The sequence below is a fragment of the Branchiostoma lanceolatum genome, chromosome 6, assembly GCF_035083965.1.
Source record: "Branchiostoma lanceolatum isolate klBraLanc5 chromosome 6, klBraLanc5.hap2, whole genome shotgun sequence".
Classification (NCBI taxonomy): domain Eukaryota; kingdom Metazoa; phylum Chordata; class Leptocardii; order Amphioxiformes; family Branchiostomatidae; genus Branchiostoma; species Branchiostoma lanceolatum.
In genome coordinates this window covers 10,328,662-10,349,462 of record NC_089727.1, presented here as the reverse complement: position 1 = coordinate 10,349,462, position 20,801 = coordinate 10,328,662, and the positions used below count along the sequence as shown (strand labels likewise).

Below are 20,801 nucleotides of genomic sequence, written 5' to 3'. Positions count from 1 at the left end.
ACATCTTCAACAGGGAGCGACTTCGGACGATAAGAACAATATCTCAAGGGCTGGGACAGGTGCGTACAGATGAACAGTGGCTGACTGCAGGGCCTGTAAATGTTTTTTTCCAGTGACCCATAATCATGCTACGAGTGTGTAATCTTGTCACTCATGATCATGCATGTCTTTCATGATCATACATGTCTCTGATAGATTAATGAATGTTGAAAAATACGACTTCAGTCTTGTTCTCTGATGAGTGTATGTATGTTTATTACAAAGTTCCTGGAAGAGCCACCGTCTAAATCCACGAAGTCTCCAATCATAAGAATACTCCTGGCATCATAAACAAGAGTAGACTATGCAGGACACCAGTTACTTTATTCAATCAACTCTGTGGCTGTTGCCATATCTGCAATGTGTACTACTTTTGGCACTTCACAATAAGCTTACAAACAAGCATTGCAACAAAATTAAACTACATCTTTATGGATATAATTCAACAAAAACCGTTAATGTATCAACACAATAGTAAGATATCTATCAACCACGGAATTGATAAAATGGTTTCAAGTCTACCACAATTCACTATTAAAACACATGTTGATGCATGGAATAAATGCTTCGGCAATTCACCACCTTTTGATGTAAACTGATAGTATAAAATCTTTTCTAATCAATCATTCTAATCTTTCTTTTAATCATTGCTCATATTTTTCTTTAAATGTTATATAACTGTTACATCAGCATTTGTTATTTCACCTTCATTGTCACATGATTTTTTCGCCTCAGCTTGGATGTACATAACATATTATGTTCATGTATGTTGGAATGATTGTTGGTTCCTTCGCAATGACTGTTTTGGACAAGGCATATTTCAGCTTCTATAATCATAACATTTATTTTATGTATTCAACTCATTATGAAGCATGAATAGGTATCATTTTGAATGACATTTCTTTCCATACTCATTACACTTTTTTTTAATAGCCTCAAGCGCCAAAAGGGGCACATTTTAATATTTGGAGAATATCCCCTATGCATAGTTTGTATCATATCAGGCATGAATTAGTTGGATAAATCTGCATAGTAATACTGTTATTGTTAGCAGTCCTAATCCAGGAAGCAGGTTTCCACTCAAGTCATGAATTTCAGTGTCAATACCTCTTAATGGAAGAAAATCAACTGCAAAAAGCACCGACTTTGAAACTGGGCCAGGCCAGCCTTTGCGTCCTGCAAGTCTCCAGTCAGACAATTTACCGCCTCACATCCTGACACATTGGACCCTGGCCAGTAGTAACAAACTAGCACAAACACGAAAACAAACCAACGAAAAACAACATATCTGTTTTCATGAAAAATCATAATAACTGTTGATGACCATCAAACTGTCATATACCAACCCTTTTCATTTACCAAGAAATACTTGCTGAAGCTATGCTTGTTTTAGATTTCATGTCATTCATGTCTGACAACATGCTCCGTTCCATAGTTTATCAGGAAAACATGTTTACTTTCCCAAAGGGTAGAGAAACATCATTGCCGGTTTTTCACATAGATCTTGTTACAAGTTTACACAATGGTCCAGTACACTTAACTAATACATGAAATGTCATTGAATTTAAAGCTAAACTCAGTAAGCATATGAAAACCAGCAATGAATCTGTCATCTAAATCTTCTGATCAGTAGCCACATCATAAGGTGGTGGCTGTGACTCAGTGGATGGGGGTGCCATCTGAGCGGGGTACGACCCAGCCTGTGTGGGGTACGACCCAGCCTGTGTGGGGTATGGACTAGGCTGGGATCCAGGATATGCCCCAGGCTGGGGTTGAGCAGGGTACGTCCCAGGCTGGGGTTGAGCTGGGTACGCCCCAGGCTGGGGTTGAGCTGGGTACACCCCAGGTTGGGGTTGGGCTGGGTACACCCCAGGTTGGGGCTGAGCTGGGTACACCCCAGGTTGTGCTTGGGGGTTGTAGACCAGCTGCTGTCCGGAATAGGGCTGTCCAGGTGGAGCCCCAGGCACTACAGGAGACAAAAAAGGGAAATGATTTACATGTATCACCCATGCACAATGTATGATACACAAAAATATGAAAATAAAAGGAGGAATGTATGTGTTGACGATGAAGAGTTCAAAGGCATTCTGTGCTCATCAGGCATAACCGTGTAATTTTACTTTTGAACCAAAATAAGGATGCTTGACAACAGATGAAGATTGATCAGATTGTACAATTATGTTAAAATCTGCCAAATCACACTGAAATCACCATGATATACACAGCTACAAACGATCTTTTTTTTGTACGGGTCACTGTCAGGGTGGCCATGACATTGAAATTTGCATCGTATTTCCACTCGAGTTTTGTGTCGTGTGAGAGTGGTATTATTCCTTGTAAGTATGGATTTCTTACCTGTCTGCATGATGAAGCCCCCAGAGTGCATCTGTTGCTGTAAGGGCTGTCCAGGCTGGTAGATGATGGCATGAGTCTGAACAGTACAAGAACAATGTTTACAGAAGATCACAAGCTTATTCCTTTATGAGAAATATATACTTTATCAGCCGACCGTTTTCACACACACACACATGCACACACACACACACACGCACACACACACACACACACACACAGAGAGAGAGAGAGAGAGAAAGAGAGAGAGAGTCTCCACACCTACCGGAGGCTGTTGTGTGGAGTGACAGCAGGTTCCACAGCAGGCCCTGATGCTCACGATGAACATCACCACTGTCTCTGTCAGCCCCAGGACTAGCTGGAGGGCATGGAGGGCCTTTATCCCCCCACAGTCAATATCCCGCCAGTTGGGATACAGACGATACCTGCAGATCAGAATAATGAATAGTACGGTCAACAACATGAGTCGTATAAAAGAAGGAATCCACCCACCCACCCACCCACCCATCCATCCATTCATCCATCCATCCATCCATTCATCCATCCACCCATCCATCCATTCATCCATCCATCCATCCATCCATCCATCCATCCATCCATCCATCCTGTAGCTATGCAGCCGCAGTGTGCAGACATCTATACATGTTTTGATAATAGATGATAGGAAGCTGCTACTGTTACATTACCGAACAGCAATGGTCAAGTTTTCAACATACCCTGAATAAAAATGTTTTATTGTCAAATAAAAAAACACCCATTTGGGGGGTATTGGCATTTCCATTTACCAAGTTGGCTAGGCTTAACATGTCGTCACTAACTGTTGAACAATCAACACCACATTTGAGCTGCTAATGTATCTTTTCTAGCTCCATGGCATATATCGGGTAGAATTTAAACACTTAGACAGATAGTCTTCAATCTGTCCCATAATCCACTAGTTACTATTAAGTTCAAACATATTTTTGCAATATGGCATGGTAATGAGCAGGGCATGGTAAGCAATATCAAATTTACTTTTAAAACAAGTGCACAGTGCAGTTAAATTGAGTATATGGGTAAGTAATATCATGTACGCATAACGTTACTTACCAGTAATCATCCCACCAACTACAGCCATAATCATAATGATCATTCCTGTCACATGGTCCCAGCTTAAACCGGTCACACTCGCTTCCGTCAATGGCTAGTCCAAGAGATGCCATGATCCAAATTATCATGGCAAACATGATGCCAAAGATGCTCATTACCAGAAGTGCTATCCTCTTTCAGGTGGGAGTGAGACAAGAAAAAATATTAGAAGTTTCTTGACTTGAAATTTTCATTACATTTTACTTAATCATACTAAGTACATTGCTTCTTTTACAGAACAGAATATCAGCCCTAAGACTTGAACATTTTTCAACAAAAATTACAAGAGTATGGATCATGCAGGTAAATCTGCTATTGCTGGATATATCTAAATCTAAATCAAGACAAACTAGCTTTACACTATAAGTTACAGGGGGATGTGAAACAACTACCATGTGTGTCTGTAATTGTTAAACTCTGCCAGAGTTTGATTACAGACACACATAGTAGTTGTTTCACATTCCCCAGTCTGCTGACATTTTACAGTAGAATTGCAGTTACATGTACTTTATATAAAAAATCACTCTAGATGTTCTGGGAATCTGTAACTGAATTACACAACAGGCGATTTCTGTGTCACATCCTAACGTCAACACCTATAATATGATAATGCCCTGGAGTATGGAAAATCTCACCCGACAGGCATTATCAGGGTTCTTTCCTCCACAGACAGCCAAGCCTCCAGGAATTATAATCTGGAAACCAAATGTCACATCATAAAATCATTAGTAACAGTATTTACAACTGCTGCAGAGCAACTTTAAGACAATACAGTGGCATCTGCTGTAACTCGATTTCAGTACGAAAGGTAATTTGACTTGAGCTTGTGTTGAGGCAATAACAAATGTACATGTAGGCATACGCATGTCACAGAAGTAGGCGTAAGAGAAGTCGCATATGTTGGCAAATGTGACATTGCATAACTATGTAGTTACAGTCATCTTAAGCAGCAGAGAAAAGTAGTCAGACTTACAAAGACCCCTCCCCATATCGGAGTGCTGACGTGATGCAGGGTGGCAAACGGGTATCCTGCGTACACCCCATCTGCAATCACTGCCAGGATGACGCCGACAACTCCCAGAACTATCAGGGTCCAGCCCAGGTTGCGGATGCAGGTCCCCTTGTACTCACAACAGCCTCCCGCGCCACAACACATGGCTGGACAGGAAGGAAATGTCAAAATGTACGTTTGACTGTAGATTGTACAATCATCCAGTTAATTAGTAATACCGAGTACGAGTAATTTATAAGACCCTGTCACACATGACCTTTAAACCATGATAATAGCCTCCCGGCCGTCTATGGTTAGTCGTGATCAAAGACAACAATAGTTGGGAGTTGGTTGGTGAGGTTGCTTACTTTAAATGTCATTTGCACCAGCCAATAATAACTTTTGAACGCTCAAAACTCGGGAAAGTCTGATTGGATGCGATCAGAGGGGCGAACCGGAGTTAGAATACTCGGAGTCCAGGGTACTCCCAACCTGAGTGCCGACCCTGGTCATGGTAGGGTAAGGAGCAGAGTCATAGAAGGTCCTGAACAGGCTTTAGGCTAGAGCAGTGCACACACCAATTCTTTCGCATCATGGGTCCGTGGTAGTGCATGGGGAAAAAAGAACAAAAGGGTTTCGAGGGTCCAGGTTTGAGCTCAAATTGAAATTCTCATAATCTGCTGCTAAATGACATCAAATACTACCATACTACTAAAAAGCTGCCCACCCTGTTGATAGTGCACAGATAGCCTTAATTTTAATTATTGACAGGAAGCACAGAAATACCTTTCAATCAGTAAACATCCAATCAAAGAATCGTTGTAAATGTTGGCTTAGGGTGTAGAGAAGTCGCTTGGCAAGCGGAACTGGAACAACCTGTTGATAGCCCGGATCGGCCTGTATCATACAACATTTTCAAATTAGTGGGGTATAGTGAAACACAGCACCAAGAGAAAACGTCTAGCGAAATAATAGACGAAACAAAGACAACAACAAAGAATAATTTGTATAATGGTGGCCATTTCTGGCGCACCTAGCCTGCCACACCTGTTTAAAACTTCCTCATTCAGACTACCTGTGACACGAACCATTTCCTTAAGCATGTAACGTTATAGTTAAAATCACATGGTTAAAACATTCTTCTATCCAGCATAACTTCGCTGCATACAGCAAATAAACCTAATTTCATAGCTTACGAAATAGTAATGGCATGACCTACCTGTAACAGATGACGACACGAACTGAGAGGCGTTTACCTGACCAGGGTGTTTGTTCAGTATATATGATCCTGCATATGGCTGCCAATGACGAGCCAGGTCGAACAGGTGTCAAAGGTTGGAGTTTTCCGTCAGTATTGTTGTGCTGAGGTGACCCATAGTGGATGAGTTCAGGGTATCCGAACTGAAACTTGAGCCCTCGGGTTTTGTGCTGTGGTTGTTTACATCTTGATCAGTCAGAGAGCGACGTCGGGCGATGAAATTTAAGTCTTACAAATTGTCATCGTTCAGTTTGAACCCTTCAGGTTGTCAGACATAATTTGAGGTTGTTCATAACTCTTCAACAATCATACTAGTAAATAGTTGACACAGCAACTAGTGAGTGGGGTTGTTAATCCTTGTCTAAACTAACGTTATGGGAAAGTGGAAAGTAATCAAATTACAGTATCAAATATAATTCTAAGGGATGGGATAGGTAACGTTACCTACAAATGAACAGTGGGCTGGCTGGGTGCAGAACTAAATGCCCTTTCCAAGGCATTTGACTTCCCACTGCCCCGTAATCATGATACGAGTGTGTAATTTAGTCGTTCATGATCATACGTCTCTTAATCTAATAGGTGAATGAATGATGAAAAATATGATAAAAATGATTTCAGTCTTGCCATCAGTTTAAATATGTTTAATACAATTATTCTGGAGGAGCCATAATCAAAATCCATGAATGCCATTATAATAATCCTGACAATATATATACAGGAGTAGAATATGCGGTAGTTGAGTTACAGCATTTCGTCACCTCTGTTATTGCTACCATATCTACCACTATTGGCCCTTCACAATAAGCAATGAGCTTACAAACATGCATTGCAAAAAAACAACAACTGAACTTCGCATTTATGGATGAACCGTATGCTTACGCTGAAAACCTTAAATGTATCAGCACAATATGTATCAACCATGGAATTAATAGAATGGCTTTCAAACCTATCAACATTCACTGTTAAGACACATGTTGATACATGGATTAATACTCAGGCAATTCACCTTTGGATGTAACTTGATAAAATAAATCTTTCCAATTACTCTCATCTTTCTTTAAATCATGTTGGTAATTAATCTTATGTAAATATTATATAACTGTTACATCAGCATTTGTTACTTCTTCATTGTCACATCATTTCTTGCCTCACCTACTCAACTTGGGAACATATTATGTTCATGTATGTTGGAATGATTGTTAGTTCCTTTGCAATGACTGATTTGCACAAGGCATATCTCAGCTTCTATAATGATCATAATCTTCATTCTATGTATTCAACTCATTATGAAGCATGAATAGGTATCATTTTCAATGACACTTGTTTCAATGATCCTCACACAGCTTTTGAAGGGAAGAGCCTCAAGTGCAAAAAAGCACATTTTCACATTTGAAGTACAGTACATCCCCTATGTATAATTTGGATAATTTCAGGCATAAATTGAGTTGGATAAATCTGCTTAATAATACTGATATTGTTAACAATCAAGAAAGCAGGTTTGCACTCAAGTCATGCATTTCAGTGTCAACCCTTCTTAATGGAAGAAAGTCAACTGCAACAAGCCAGATTCACAAATTGTGGACCTGGGCCAAACCAGCCTTCCCATCCTGCAAGTCTCCATTTAGACCATTTTCTGCTTCACATCCTGCCGCCTTGGACCCTGGCCAGTGGGAACAGACTAGCACACATACCAAAACAAACAAACTGAAAACAACATCTCTGTTTTCATGAAAAATCATCGCAACTGTTGATGACCATCTGTGGTTTGCACTTAAAGCATTTCTCATAACGTTACTCCTAGGCTCGCCAAAACTATCATATATCTGTTTTTTTAGTCTTTTCATTTACATAGTCTATGGCTTAAAACTTTACAGAGAAATATTGGCTCAAGCTATGCTTGTTTTAGATGTTATGTCATTTATGTTTGACGACATGCTCTGTGGTCATGTGTGGGTCAATAGTTTATCAGGAAAACATACTTTCCCAAACGGGTAAAGAAACATTATTGCCGGTTTTTCACATACTAGATCTTGCTACAAATTTGCATTCTTAGCTCATACATAAAATGGCATTGAATTCAAAGCTAAACCCAGCAAGCATATGAAAACCAGCAAGAAATCTGTCATTTACGCCTTCTGATCAGTGACCACATTGTAAGCTGGTGGGGCTGCCATCTGGGTGGGGTATGACCCAGCCTGTGTGGGGTATGGACTAGGCTGGGATCCAGGGTACACCCCAGGCTGGGATTGAGCTGGGTATGCCACAGGCTGGGGTTGACCTGGGTTTGCCCCGGGCAGGGGTTGACCTGGATATGCCCCAGGTTGGGGTTGAGCTGGGTACGCCCCAGGCTGGGGTTGAGCTGGGTACGCCCCAGGCTGGGGTTGACCTGGGTACACCCCAGGTTGTGCTTGTGGGTTGTAGACTAGCTGCTGTCCTGCATAGGGCTGGCCAGGTGGAGCCCCAGGCACTACAGGAGACAAAAAAGGGAAATGATGTACAGGTGTATCACCCATGCATAATGTATAATAAACATGCAAACATTACAGAAGTATAAGAATAAATCACAGGATCATTTTTGACAACAGATGAAGATCGACTAAATGATACTACAGCATGATACTAAATGATACTAAACCTGCCAAATCACACTGAAATCATAAAATGCACAGCTACAAACATTCAATTTGTTTTAGTATGGGCCACTGTTAGGGTGGGCATGGCATTGAAATTTGCATGGCTTCTCTTACTGCTGCCAATCACAGGCAGCAAAAAAACATAGGGTCGTCTTCCACTCGAGTCTTGTGAGAGTGGTATTATTCCTTGTAAGTATGGTATTCTCACCTGTCTGCATGATGATGACCCCAGAGTGCATCTGTTGCTGTAAGGGCTGTCCAGGCTGGTAGATGATGGCATGAGTCTGAAAAGTACAAGAACAAGGTTGACAGAACATCACAAGCTTTTTACATTATGGGTAATATATATGGAAGGGCTGCAAAGAATCAGCTTTATCATGTATGCCGACCGTTTGCATCCCCAAAAATGTTTTGCCACAAAGCTTGAAAGTTCACACTCACTCACATACATACACACACAAGCACGCACACACACACACAAGCACACATGCACTCACACTCAAACACACACACTACACTACACTACAATACACTTACACATGCACACGCACACACACACACACACACACACACACACACACACACACAGTCTCCACACCTACCGGAGGCTGTTGTGTGGAGTGACAGCAGGTTCCACAGCAGGCCCTGATGCTCACGATGAACATCACCACTGTCTCTGTCAGCCCCAGGACCAGCTGGAGGGCATGGAGGGCCTTTATTCCCCCACAGTCAATATCCCGCCAGTTGGGATACAGATCGTACCTACAAAACAGAATCCTTACAGCATCAAGAACATGTATCATTTAAAAGGAGAATTGGAGCTCAAGGGTAACAAGCCCAGTTTGCATTTGTACAAGTTTTGATGATAGATGACAGGAAACTACTATTGTTACATAACCAAGCAGTCAAGTCTTTAACATATCCTGAATAAAAATGCTTGATTATCACATCAAAAACATCCTTAATAATTCTGCAAGGACAATATGGTTTCTGACATTTGCCATTGACCAAGTTTACAAGGCTTTAAAACATGTCATCACGAACTGTTAAGCCATGAACACCACATTTAAGCTGCCAATGCATCATTACAAACTCCTAGCTCCTTGTGATCATGATATGTCGGATAGCATACTACACCTAGATAGAAAGTCTTCAATCTTCCCCATAAACTATAACTAGTAACTTCATAATATTTTTTTAATAATTATGACATGGCAATAATCAGGGCAGGGTAAGTAATATCATGTACTCATACTTACCAGTAGTCATACCACCAGCCACAGTTATAATTATAATAATTATGAGGATCATTCTTGTCACATGGTCCCAGCTTAAACCATTCACATTGGTTTCCATCATTGGCTAGTCCAACAGATGCCATGATCCAAATTGTCATGGCGAATATGATGCCAAAGATGCTCATGATCAGAAGTGCTATCCTCTGTAAGGTGAAAGCGGAGGAGAAAGAAGGTGTTAGACTGAAGTTTCTTGAATTCAAATTTTCATTACATTTTACATGTAACATTTTAGTTTTTACATATAACATTTCACATGTAACATACATATAACCGTTAAGTACATTACTTTTTTGTTTACAGAACAGAACATAGGCCCTTAGACTTAGATATTTGACAAAAACATTACAAGGGTATGAATCATACAGGTAAATCTGCTATTGCTGGATATATCTAAATCAAGACAAACTAGCTTTACACTGTAAGTTACAGGGGAATATGAAACAACCAGTATAGAGTTAATAAGTGTGTGTCTGTTATTGTAAAACTCTGCTGACACGTTTACAGTAAAAGTACAGTTATAGCTACTGTATATAGATTAAGCACTCTAAATCTTCTAGGAATCTGTACATGAATTACAGGCATTTTCTGTGTTACATCTTGACACCAATCAAAAATGTTACTGCACACTGAGAGTATGGAAGACCTCACCTGACAGGCATTATCAGGGTTGTTTCCTCCACATACAGCCAAGCCTCCAGCAATTATGATCTGTAAAACAAATGTTATATCATAAAATCATTAGTAACAGTTTAGCTACTTAGTAACATTGCAAATATCTACAATCGTTGCAGAGCAACTTTAGCAAATACAGTGGCATCTGCTGTATAACAAATACGATTTCAGTACGAAAGGTAGTTTGAGTTGAGGCAATAACAAATATGCAAGTGTACATGTAGGCATATGCAATGTCACATAAGTAGCTAGGCATATGCGAAGTTGCATATGTTGGCATATGTGACATTGCATACTGTATGTAGTTCCAGTCACTTGTAAGCAGCAAAGAAAAGACAGTCAGACTTACAAAGACTCCTCCCCATATTGGAGTGCTGATGTGATGCACAATAGCAAACGGGTATCCTGCGTACACCCCATCTGCAATCACTGCCAGGATGAAGCCGACAACTCCCAGAACTATCAGGGTCCAGCCCAGGTTGCGGATGCAGGTCCCCTTGTACTTACAGCTGCCTCCACAACAGCCTCCCTCACTACAGCACATGGCTGGATAGGAAGGAAATATCACAATGTAGGTTTACGTTTACATTCATACAGTTATATAGTCAGCAATACTAATTATGGTACCTTAACTTATCCTTGTCACACATAGCCTTTAGAATTAAACCATAATGGCCTCCCGGCCTTCTCCACACCATGGTTGGGAGTTGGTGGTGAGCAAGGTCATCTGTGATATGGAGTTGCAATTGGTCAGTTGCCTACTAGTCTTTGAAAGTCGGCAGGTGCGTATAATTTTTGAATGATCAAAGTCGGGAAAACCATATACTGTTTGGTCCAATTGATGTGATCAGAGGAGTGAACGTCGAACCGGAGATAGAATAGAATAGAGTCCAGGCTTCTCCCAACTCAGTGCCGACCTTGGTTGGGGAGTAGAGGTTGGGAGCAAAGTCATATGGTTTAGGTCCTGAACAGGCTTTAGGCTTAGGACAGTGCACACACCAATTCGAAAGTTTGAAACAGTAAACATCCAACCAAAAAAATCAGTGCAATGGCTCGGGAGGTTGAGTGGTTCCTTGGCAAGCAGAACAGGAAAACATGCATATGTCAATAGATATCTTTTAGTGGGGCATAAATAAACCCATTCGCGGTTCCGATTATGCATGTGCAGTGTCAAGGGTGAAGGCCCCTGGCTTGTTTACGTTTCAGGGGCCTTTACCTTTGACACTGCACATGCGTAGTCGCAACCGCGAATGGGCTTTTTGATACATGTTATCTTCTAATGGGGCATAACTTATAAAACCCAGCATGCAGCACCAAGAGACAACGTCTGTGAAAAATGAAAGCAACAGAGGAAACAAAGACAACAACAACTGCAGCAGCAAAGCAATAATTAGTAACCGGATGCAAATATACAAATGTAACTGCCTCCTTTGTCAGTACTGGACAACCAGTACGGAAGTGGTCGTCAGAACAGGAGCTCCAGTACTGAGACTTTCTCAGTACTGGACTTCCTGTACTGGGCAGCTTCAGTACTGGGAACCCTCCTGTCAGGACTGGAAACCAAGTGCTGAGACTCTAACGACCGTCTAACGTTATTTTCAGGGCTTCATCTCTTCAATGCTTTTTCCCACTTCAAAGCTATTGTTTGGAAGACGTTCGAATGAAGAAAGAAAAAATACAGTATCACATTCTGTTACGTTTCAACGACAACAACATATCCTTGTGGCTTGTGCCTTTATCGGGAGAAAACATACACTGAAATAATAATGTACTTTATATTTAAATACCTACCAAAATCTATGTCCATAACCAAGGAGGTTTTATATCAAACCTCCTTGCCATAACCAAGGCACAAAGCAGTACTACCTAAACGTTAGTATGTACAAGCATTGAAATGTACAGACAACTAAATCCAAAACTGTCCAGTCGGTCCAAACAATGGATCATCCCAGTACCGTATAGAACGTGAGTACAGGACGCCCAGTTCCGAAATAATTTGAGGTCTCGGCTTCCAGTACTGAAGTTTCACTATTTACTGGTAAATCCAGTACGGAACCCGTTACATCCGTAAATCGGCACTCGGTTATCCAGTGCTGAATGACCTCCGCACTGGGTAACCAGTACCGAATGACCGTTGACCTAGCCGGAACGCAAATCCGTACTGGAACCCGAATACCGAGAGGCGTTCAGCTCTGGAACCCGAGTGCCGAAACAAATTCAGTTCTGGACGTCCAGTGCTGACGAAGCTTCGGTACTGAATTACACTTACGTACACATAGACAATACAAGGAGAAAGCTAGGCGGTTTGGGGCATGTGATGTCTTTAATCTGTGAAACTGCTCTGTGGTAGAGGCTTATAATGGTTGTACAGAGACATCAACGGCCAAAGACTGTGGTCTTGGCGGTCACAACACAAACTGTAATGTATTACGTACAGTGTTGGTAAGTTTAAACAATTTTATGAGTTCTTAAGATGCAAGTTGAGATTGCAGCAAGGGCGGGATGGTGGTAACATTGCAGGGGAGGCGAGCCGGCCGTACGAGACGGCGGATTTTCGCGTTGTGAGCATGGCACGAGCGGAGGTCAGAGGTCGCTTCCTCCAGCGTAATTCCCTACGATTGGTCCAGACCAATCCTACTAGAATTACACTTACGTACACATAGACAATACAAGGAGAAAGCTAGGCGGTTTGGGGCATGTGATGTCTTTAATCTGTGAAACTGCTCTGTGGTAGAGGCTTATAATGGTTGTACAGAGACATCAACGGCCAAGCCGAGGGTAGTGAGGGCCCCAAACCGCGTAGCGGAAAAGTAGTTAGTTGTAGTGGTAGTGCTGAATCTAAATTAGGAGGTAGCTGGATATTCAAGTTCATAAAAAAGTGTCCAAGGCTGGTGAAGAACGCGCCGCAGGACGTCACCGGCCGGGCACTGTCGAACAGCGTAGAGACAAACCGGAAAGGGTACGTCGGCGTGAGTCTCTCACTTAGTACTGTGAAGTGGGCCGTGGGCGGGTACTGGGGGTCTTCGGCACGCAGCTGGAGCTGATCTTGATGAACTGTCAATCTGGCTGTGCTAAACTACTCTAATCTACTCTACTCTACTGGAAAGAGTCAAGAGTTTCGAGTGTGCGTGGTAATCCAGGCTGATGACGGTCTCGCTGCAGGACGCTGCCGCGGACTCCGAGTCGGACCGGAAGGTTAAGTCGCATCGACGTGGAGTGGGGAGCCTTGAGTACGCTGCTGTTGATGCACACCGCATTCTTGTAGACCGTGTAGGTACGGGTGGAAAGGGAGAAGGGCGTGCAATGAGGAAGTACCGCTCGTGGAAGCTCGTGGATAAGTTGTTAGGTTCGCGAGAAGAAACATGGCTGCTCAAATCACGGGCCGGAGTCTCGCGAGACCCCGCCTCAAGGGCGGGAGGTGAGTGAGGGAGGGGGGCTGTCGGTCCGATCGTTGTGTACTCTCTGTAAATACGCAATTGTGGGGCGGCAACCCGCAGGTTTCTTGGCAGGTTCGTGTGCCTCGGCAGTTGGGAAACATCGCACGGTAGGTTGAGAGGCTTGATGAAGGCTCAGAATGTATATGTCGGGGAAACTCACACGGGGCAGGCAGGTGTGCAGTCCCAGGCTGGTGGAGAAAAACTCGCTGCAGAACGCCGCCACAGATTACGAACAGTGTAGAGACAGCCGGAATCAGTCTTCGGGTGAAACTCTAGCTTAGAACTGCGAATCCAGGTGGACAACGTTAGTGGGAGTCCCCGCACGCTACTGTGGTTGCACACCGCGGCCCTGCGTTAAGGGGGGATGATGGTATTGGCGCAGGCGCCTAGACCCTACGGTGAGAGAGCTCAAGAATAAACAGGGCATTAAAACATTGAAAGCCTTTCTTGGTGGGCTTTTTGGTGAACTCTTGGCAAGTCTGGGGTGGGTATGACAGTTCAGACTTCATAATTTTAGAATATGTTGACAAAAACGACCTTTCTTCATCTTTTTGTCTTCTGGACCCCCGGGAGATAGTGTGATGGTCGCGATCGGCCCTTATAAGGGAAATGGACTGACTCAAGTGCTCTCGCTCGGGGGTGTTTCCCCGGAGACTAGCCGTATAGAAGTTCTCGTAATTCTGATAGATGACAGTCTACAGAAGTGGTAAAAAATTGAGGGTAAGTTTTCTTGGTCAGGATCTTTGGTTCCTGAGATAATGACACCTAATTTCTGTCAACTTCCCCATAGGGATGCATGTATTATTGGCCCAAATTGGAATGTCCTAATCCCCCCTGAAGGGAATCTGTAGAAGTGTAGGCAAGCCATTTCTGCTATTTCTATGGGGTTTTCAGTTCTAATCTGCTATCTAAGCAAAGGATAGGCTTATGTTGACTCATATTCATTCATGAATTGTCTCATTTTTAGGATTTTGGGCCTTTTTCCTTACTTTTTAACCCTGCAGCCAAACTCAGTCTCCTCAGGAATGGATCCTGTATACTAGGGGGTGAACTGTAGGTGTCTACCTGGCAGGGGGTAGGTGCTGGGGGGGGGGGGGGGGTATGGCAGTAGGTGTCGGGTAATCGGGAGTGGTCCGGGACCTGGTAAACATTGTGTTTTGCCATTGTCAAGGTCATCTCTATGCCCTGGGCCTTGCATACACCTGTCCCGTGTGGTGGTCAGAGCCCCTTAGATGGACTTTTTTTCTGCTTTGACAGGTTGCAACGGGGAAATACAGGGTAGGACTATAGTTGGCAAAGCCCTTCTGTACTCAGGTGATCATATTTTGACTTAATTTTCTTCTCCTGTCAATTTTCCACCTAGTACCTATGAGTTTGCCATCATAACCCTATATAGCTGACACCTGTTGAGTGATCAGGTCCCAGGGGACTGGTTCTTGTCAGAGAACATTAATACTCAGGATTTTAATTTACTACCCTACACTGCACTGTGTGAGATGATTGACAACTGTCAGCTTTGAACCTGATTTTCCTAGAAGGGGGGGATGATGGTATTGGCGCAGGCGCCTAGACCCTACGGTGAGAGAGCTCAAGAATAAACAGGGCATTAAAACATTGAAAGCCTTTCTTGGTGGGCTTTTTGGTGAACTCTTGGCAAGTCTGGGGTGGGTATGACAGTTCAGACTTCATAATTTTAGAATATGTTGACAAAAACGACCTTTCTTCATCTTTTTGTCTTCTGGACCCCCGGGAGATAGTGTGATGGTCGCGATCGGCCCTTATAAGGGAAATGGACTGACTCAAGTGCTCTCGCTCGGGGGTGTTTCCCCGGAGACTAGCCGTATAGAAGTTCTCGTAATTCTGATAGATGACAGTCTACAGAAGTGGTAAAAAATTGAGGGTAAGTTTTCTTGGTCAGGATCTTTGGTTCCTGAGATAATGACACCTAATTTCTGTCAACTTCCCCATAGGGATGCATGTATTATTGGCCCAAATTGGAATGTCCTAATCCCCCCTGAACGAGGGGGGGGGGGGGGGCTATCGTTCCGGTCGCTGTGGACTCACTGTCTCTGTGGACGTTATGGGCAGGCAGGAACAGGTGTGCAGTCCCAGGCTGGTGAAGAAAACTCGCTGCAGGACGTCGCCAAAGATTACGAACAGTGTAGAGACTCAGGGTCGGGAGGAGCCTCTCGCTTAGAACTGCGAATCCAGGTGGGCAACGTTACTGGCGGCCCATACACGCTGCTGTAGTGCACACCGCGGCCCTGCTGTCTGAGTCGGCGTCGGGCCCAACGAGGACGGCAACCCGCGCGTTTCTTGGCAGATTCGTGTGCCTCGGGAGTTGGGGAGCGCCGCACGGTAGGTTGAAATGCTTCATGAAAGCTCGAGAGGGGAAAGGCTTCCGACGGAACATTGCAGGGGAGGCGAGCCGGCCGTACGAGACGGCGGATTTTCGCGTTGTGAGCATGGCACGAGCGGAGGTCAGAGGTCGCTTCCTCCAGCGTAATTCCCTACGATTGGTCCAGACCAATCCTACTAGGAATAAAGCCGTTCCGTACTGGAATTCTTGTACGGAACTTCCTTCCGTACTGGGGGCCGAGTATCGGCGCTATTTTCTCCACGGTTTCCGTACTGGGCGCCCAGTAAGGAGCCGGTTACATCTGTATATTTGCTAACCGGATAATCTACAAAGTAGGTTTCAGAGACCAGCTCTTGCTCTAACTCTAAGACGTGATCAAGGAACTGAGGACATGGGCGTTGTCAGTCCGTACACACTTGAGAAGGTGTGCGTCATGATCACTCTAACGGCTATTATGGTGAATCTCGAAAGAGAAGGAAGATTGGTCGAAATGATGTGCTGTTAAAGCACCGTCGTTCTTTATAGCATAATCTTACCTGGTCGGTCGAAACGTCTTGAAGTCGACGGCGAAAGTAAAGACAAATCCTCAAGGCCAAGTCTGTTGATACACCAACCAGTCAAGCAAAAAACAGGAACTGGTGAAGGTGCATTGTGGGTATTGGGATTAGCATAAATCTCGCTAGGTGGCGTCTTCAAGCAGATGTATGGGATATTGCGTCGGCATGTCTTATCATTGGCCAAAAGTCACACGAAACTGTTACTGTATACGTCGTTTTGAATCAATCACAAGGTAGTTAAAAAGCTATGAGAATGGGCGAAAATATTATTGTTACGATTCTAAGTATTCCAATAACACACAGATCAGTAAATGTCAATCATGACGACAATGATCACTGGACAATGAATTATTGATTAAATTGTGGCTTTCTTGATTACATTGCAACACAAGAAGTAAAAGTCTATCACAGCATTGTTTCGAAATTCGAACGATCATAACCAGTAACACTACTGCATTCCCATCACTTCTGCCAACTTGCAACTGTTATACATGTAGGTAGACAAGTAGCGCAACGTTTTACATTGAAACATGGAATATGCAAACATTCAATATCAACACATTTGAATGTGTCTTGAAGTGGCCTATATACTTGAGCAGTGTGCACATGCTTTACACAATACAAGTCGTACAACGATGGTATTGGCGAGTTATAAGTAAAACAAATGACCATATATACATAATCACTAGGGAAACGCACACACGCAGAGTGACATAACAGATATCTATGTAACGTTGGGTAACATAAATTCGCGGGGTACTTAAATTCGGGATTTTTCGAAAACGGGGTGTTTAGGGATATGTGCTAGATGCAACATCAGTAATACCGCTAGAAATGCAAACTTGACAGACTAACGTATTCAGAACACTGTCTGAAAAGCTTCGATAACCATGCATTAGAAGTTGGCTACGTCAAAAACTCTCCGTCCCTTATTGTCACAGTCTGAGGGCTTAGTGGGAGAATTATATGTACATAGTTGTTCGCTGGTTTATAAGACAAATGTCACATCCGCTTCCTGCTAAACACAATTATTTACAATACAACTTATTAGAATCTCTTTTGCTAACCTACAACTGGACTCTAAGTGTGATTAATCATCAAAACGCCTCTTTGTTGCTACAACCAATGGCTACGGCACTACGGTGAATTTTCCCGCCGCCATATTCGTTACCCAGAATCCTGCTATTCGGCAGACGACAAACGTTTGCGAGGAACACTTTTTTGTCTAAATGTTGTGTGTGATAGTGGACTGATGGCGATATTTTCCTCAAAGTTTGCTCTTAGCACAAGCAGAAACACATGGACATAGTAGTATTACCATTTCTACGGCATCCAGCTAACGCCCCGATGAATAATGTACAAATTTCCATGACGGTGGGGGTGAACTTTGAGTGACGTTCTACCGACTCAACACACGGGTTGTTCCCGAAGGCCTGATGTTTGCGGTACGGCCGTTTTTCTTGTATTTTTTTTACTTGGACACGTCTATATCCATAGCACTCTCCTCAAGCCAAGGATGGAACGAATAGCTGCTGTATAAAATGTGATTAGCGGTAAGATATTCAAGACGAATCTTCTCTCCCGAATTAATGTGCCCCCCTGTCCGACAGCACCGTCATTGTGCGTGCGGCGGACGGTAGTTTTAAGTTGAAATATTATGGTGTCAGCACGACTAGAGACAAAATCTACCATATATATGATTAGTGCAAAGATAGTACATGATACTGACAGAATAATAGAAAAAAAGGATGGTTTATTGTTCTGCTAGATTGATTTCAGTCAACCATTATCGGAAAAATCCCAAATTTATGTTACCCAACTTTATAGTACAACATTCGGTCTGATCCATGGTTTCTACCAAATACAGTCTCAACTGAAATATTACTTTGTCAGTCTCCTTTCTCACAGTTCCACTGTGTAGCGAAAGCACTCAAGTTCCAGTAGATATTCACACTGGTCTTTTGTAGACCATATATAGATTCACACAGAACAGACACTGAAAACATTTTTCAATATCATTTTCCGACGACATTTTTATATACTTAGTAGTTTTCTATGAATGGTAACCGTTACATGTGCTGTCAGTTGACAACAGACAGTGCTTAGATGTTTGACTGTGTGTGGACCACCATGTTAGGGTTGATGGGTCCGCTGGCCATGGCATATGAGTAGGCGGGTGGGGTTGCCGTCGATTGAGGTTGGAAAACAACCGGCGACGGTTGTACGCCTCCGCCAATGTAGGTCATCCCCGATGGATGCATGGGGTAGCCGCCGGCTGTGAAAACATTTCACTTATTAGCAAAACTAAACAAATATTTTTATGTTACGCGATTTTCCAAGAACACAATATTTTGAGGCATTTGGGTATTAAACATTGGTGAGAAATTTTAACAGAAAATCGGGTTCCTCTTTAAAAATGTGTGTTCTTTTATTACCTGCCGTGTTTTGCATGAAGACCACTCCTCCTGGGTATCCTGCCTGGTGGTAGATGACCGTCTGGAAACAAACCGATAAACTTCATCACATGCATTGTAGAGAATGACGTCTGCCTTTATAGGATATAGTCCTTAAATCAACATCACTGAGAGAATGTTTGCCATTGTTTATCTCACATGGGATAATAGTAGGCATACATATAAACAATTCATTTAATTGTTATTAGGCCATGTTGATTTGATTATATGGATGACATACGCGCGGGCATCAATTTTCGACCATACTGTAAATCGTACAAATCAGCTGCAAAATAGCAAATAACGTTATATGTCGTGAATTGCAAAAATATATTTCAGGAAATGGATAGTTATGCCGTAGTATACCAAAGTCAAAGAAGAAGATGTGAAAGAGAAAATCAGAAGAATCTATTATTCGGTAGACCATACTCTGCGTGTTTATTAATTTATTGACCACTTACATTTCCTAATGAAGGTAATTTGTGGGGGCCAAACTTTTTTTCATTCGCACGCTTGCATCAGTTTTGGGGTTTCCAGAGGATGTTTTCCATATAGTCAAACCAACACTGGCCTTAGCTTATAAACACGACAGAAAGGTGCAGCACGGTACCGGCTGGATGTGGTTAGAAGAACACATGCCGACGCAGCTCATGATGGAGGTGATGAATCCGAGAACCACCTCGGTGAGCGCAAGCAGGAGGCAGACGCCGTGGAGGGCCCGTATGGCGGTGCAGCCACCGCCGCCGCAGGACTCTCCATCCACAGCTATCCCAGTGGCTGACAGGCCCACGCAGGCAAAACATAGCAGGATCACGAAGATGCTGAATGGCAAGTACGCCGCCATCTTCGAAAAAACACAAGTTCAAATTCAACATAGAGCGCAGAGATCTCTGCGATTTCAAGAAAAAATAGGTCTACATTGGTCAAGGTTACCATTGTGTAAATGTTTTGACCTTCCTATGTCCGATGTAGTAGACCTACATAAACATTAGGTCACTGGCTGTCTTTGCTTCTCATCTAACAAGATACACCAGGTGTATATATATGGCATACTCTGTTTCTGTACGTTCTGCTGTTTTCCAGACCTCACGCGGGTCGGATCGCCCTCCGGCCTTCGGGCTGGTACCTCGGGTGATACGGAATACACGGGGTTGGTATTCTATATACATGTATCACAGAGCTTTATATTTTGTATTAACATAACAATGCATGTATTTTGTACTTACCAATCCTTTGTTTGTGGGACTTTTTCCACTGAACACCACGATGATGCCAGTAATGATGACCTGTAAGAAAATAAGAAGTCATGACTGCAACCAAAACTGGATGGTTGTCACTGATAACATATACTAGTAATGAATTTTAGAAGAACATTTACTTCTGTGTGAAGTACTAGTTACTTAGGTTTTGCAACGTTACGTGCGTGTGTAAACTATTTCGTTTACTCTTACTCATGGTCAGTTCTATCTTCTGCAACTTTTACCTGAACTGTATGTTGTAAAGCCGCTGGGAAATGTCTGAAGCGAGTAAATATTAGTTTAAATGTACTTGTGGACAGGGACTGTACAGCAATACATAGAACCACTCACGAGAATTCCACTCCATATTGGCGCACCGATCTGAT

At 42.9% G+C, this 20,801-nt stretch overlaps 2 protein-coding genes and 1 long non-coding RNA gene across 3 annotated transcripts; all 3 read right to left on the bottom strand.

The window, feature by feature from the left end:
- Positions 1 to 344: 344 nt before the first annotated feature.
- LOC136437344 (uncharacterized) lies at positions 345 to 5,834 on the bottom strand. Its single transcript, XM_066431907.1, has 7 exons — positions 5,730 to 5,834; positions 4,493 to 4,677; positions 4,155 to 4,214; positions 3,481 to 3,653; positions 2,657 to 2,816; positions 2,395 to 2,470; positions 345 to 2,005 (listed from the first exon to the last, which is right to left on the bottom strand). Exons 2-7 carry the CDS (start codon positions 4,673 to 4,675, stop codon positions 1,653 to 1,655), a joined length of 1,005 nt encoding a protein of 334 aa, XP_066288004.1. The 5' UTR covers positions 4,676 to 4,677; positions 5,730 to 5,834; the 3' UTR covers positions 345 to 1,652.
- A 560-nt stretch (positions 5,835 to 6,394) lies between these two features.
- LOC136437343 (uncharacterized) lies at positions 6,395 to 16,835 on the bottom strand. The gene is made up of 7 exons (XM_066431906.1): positions 16,704 to 16,835; positions 10,721 to 10,917; positions 10,348 to 10,407; positions 9,661 to 9,842; positions 9,004 to 9,163; positions 8,610 to 8,685; positions 6,395 to 8,235 (listed from the first exon to the last, which is right to left on the bottom strand). The coding sequence occupies exons 2-7, from the start codon at positions 10,913 to 10,915 to the stop codon at positions 7,895 to 7,897; spliced, it is 1,014 nt and encodes a 337-aa protein (XP_066288003.1). The 5' UTR covers positions 10,916 to 10,917; positions 16,704 to 16,835; the 3' UTR covers positions 6,395 to 7,894.
- A 237-nt stretch (positions 16,836 to 17,072) lies between these two features.
- Positions 17,073 to 19,196, bottom strand: LOC136437356 (uncharacterized). Its single transcript, XR_010756169.1, has 2 exons — positions 19,160 to 19,196; positions 17,073 to 18,999 (listed from the first exon to the last, which is right to left on the bottom strand). It is a non-coding gene; the product is annotated as an uncharacterized lncRNA (long non-coding RNA).
- Positions 19,197 to 20,801: the final 1,605 nt, after the last annotated feature.

Bases quoted from the DNA above. Each gene is read 5' to 3' on its own strand.
- LOC136437344 (XM_066431907.1), bottom strand. From the start codon at position 4,675: ATGTGTTGTGGCGCGGGAGGCTGTTGTGAGTACAAGGGGACCTGCATC. The intron at 3,654-4,154 runs GTGAGATTTTCC...CCCACCTGAAAG, and splicing joins ACCCTGATAATGCCTGTCGG to AGGATAGCACTTCTGGTAAT. The intron at 2,471-2,656 runs GTAGGTGTGGAG...TGTACTGTTCAG, and splicing joins ACTCCACACAACAGCCTCCG to ACTCATGCCATCATCTACCA.
- LOC136437343 (XM_066431906.1), bottom strand. From the start codon at position 10,915: ATGTGCTGTAGTGAGGGAGGCTGTTGTGGAGGCAGCTGTAAGTACAAG. The intron at 8,686-9,003 runs GTAGGTGTGGAG...TGTACTTTTCAG, and splicing joins ACTCCACACAACAGCCTCCG to ACTCATGCCATCATCTACCA. The intron at 8,236-8,609 runs GTGAGAATACCA...TGTCTCCTGTAG, and splicing joins GGTCATCATCATGCAGACAG to TGCCTGGGGCTCCACCTGGC.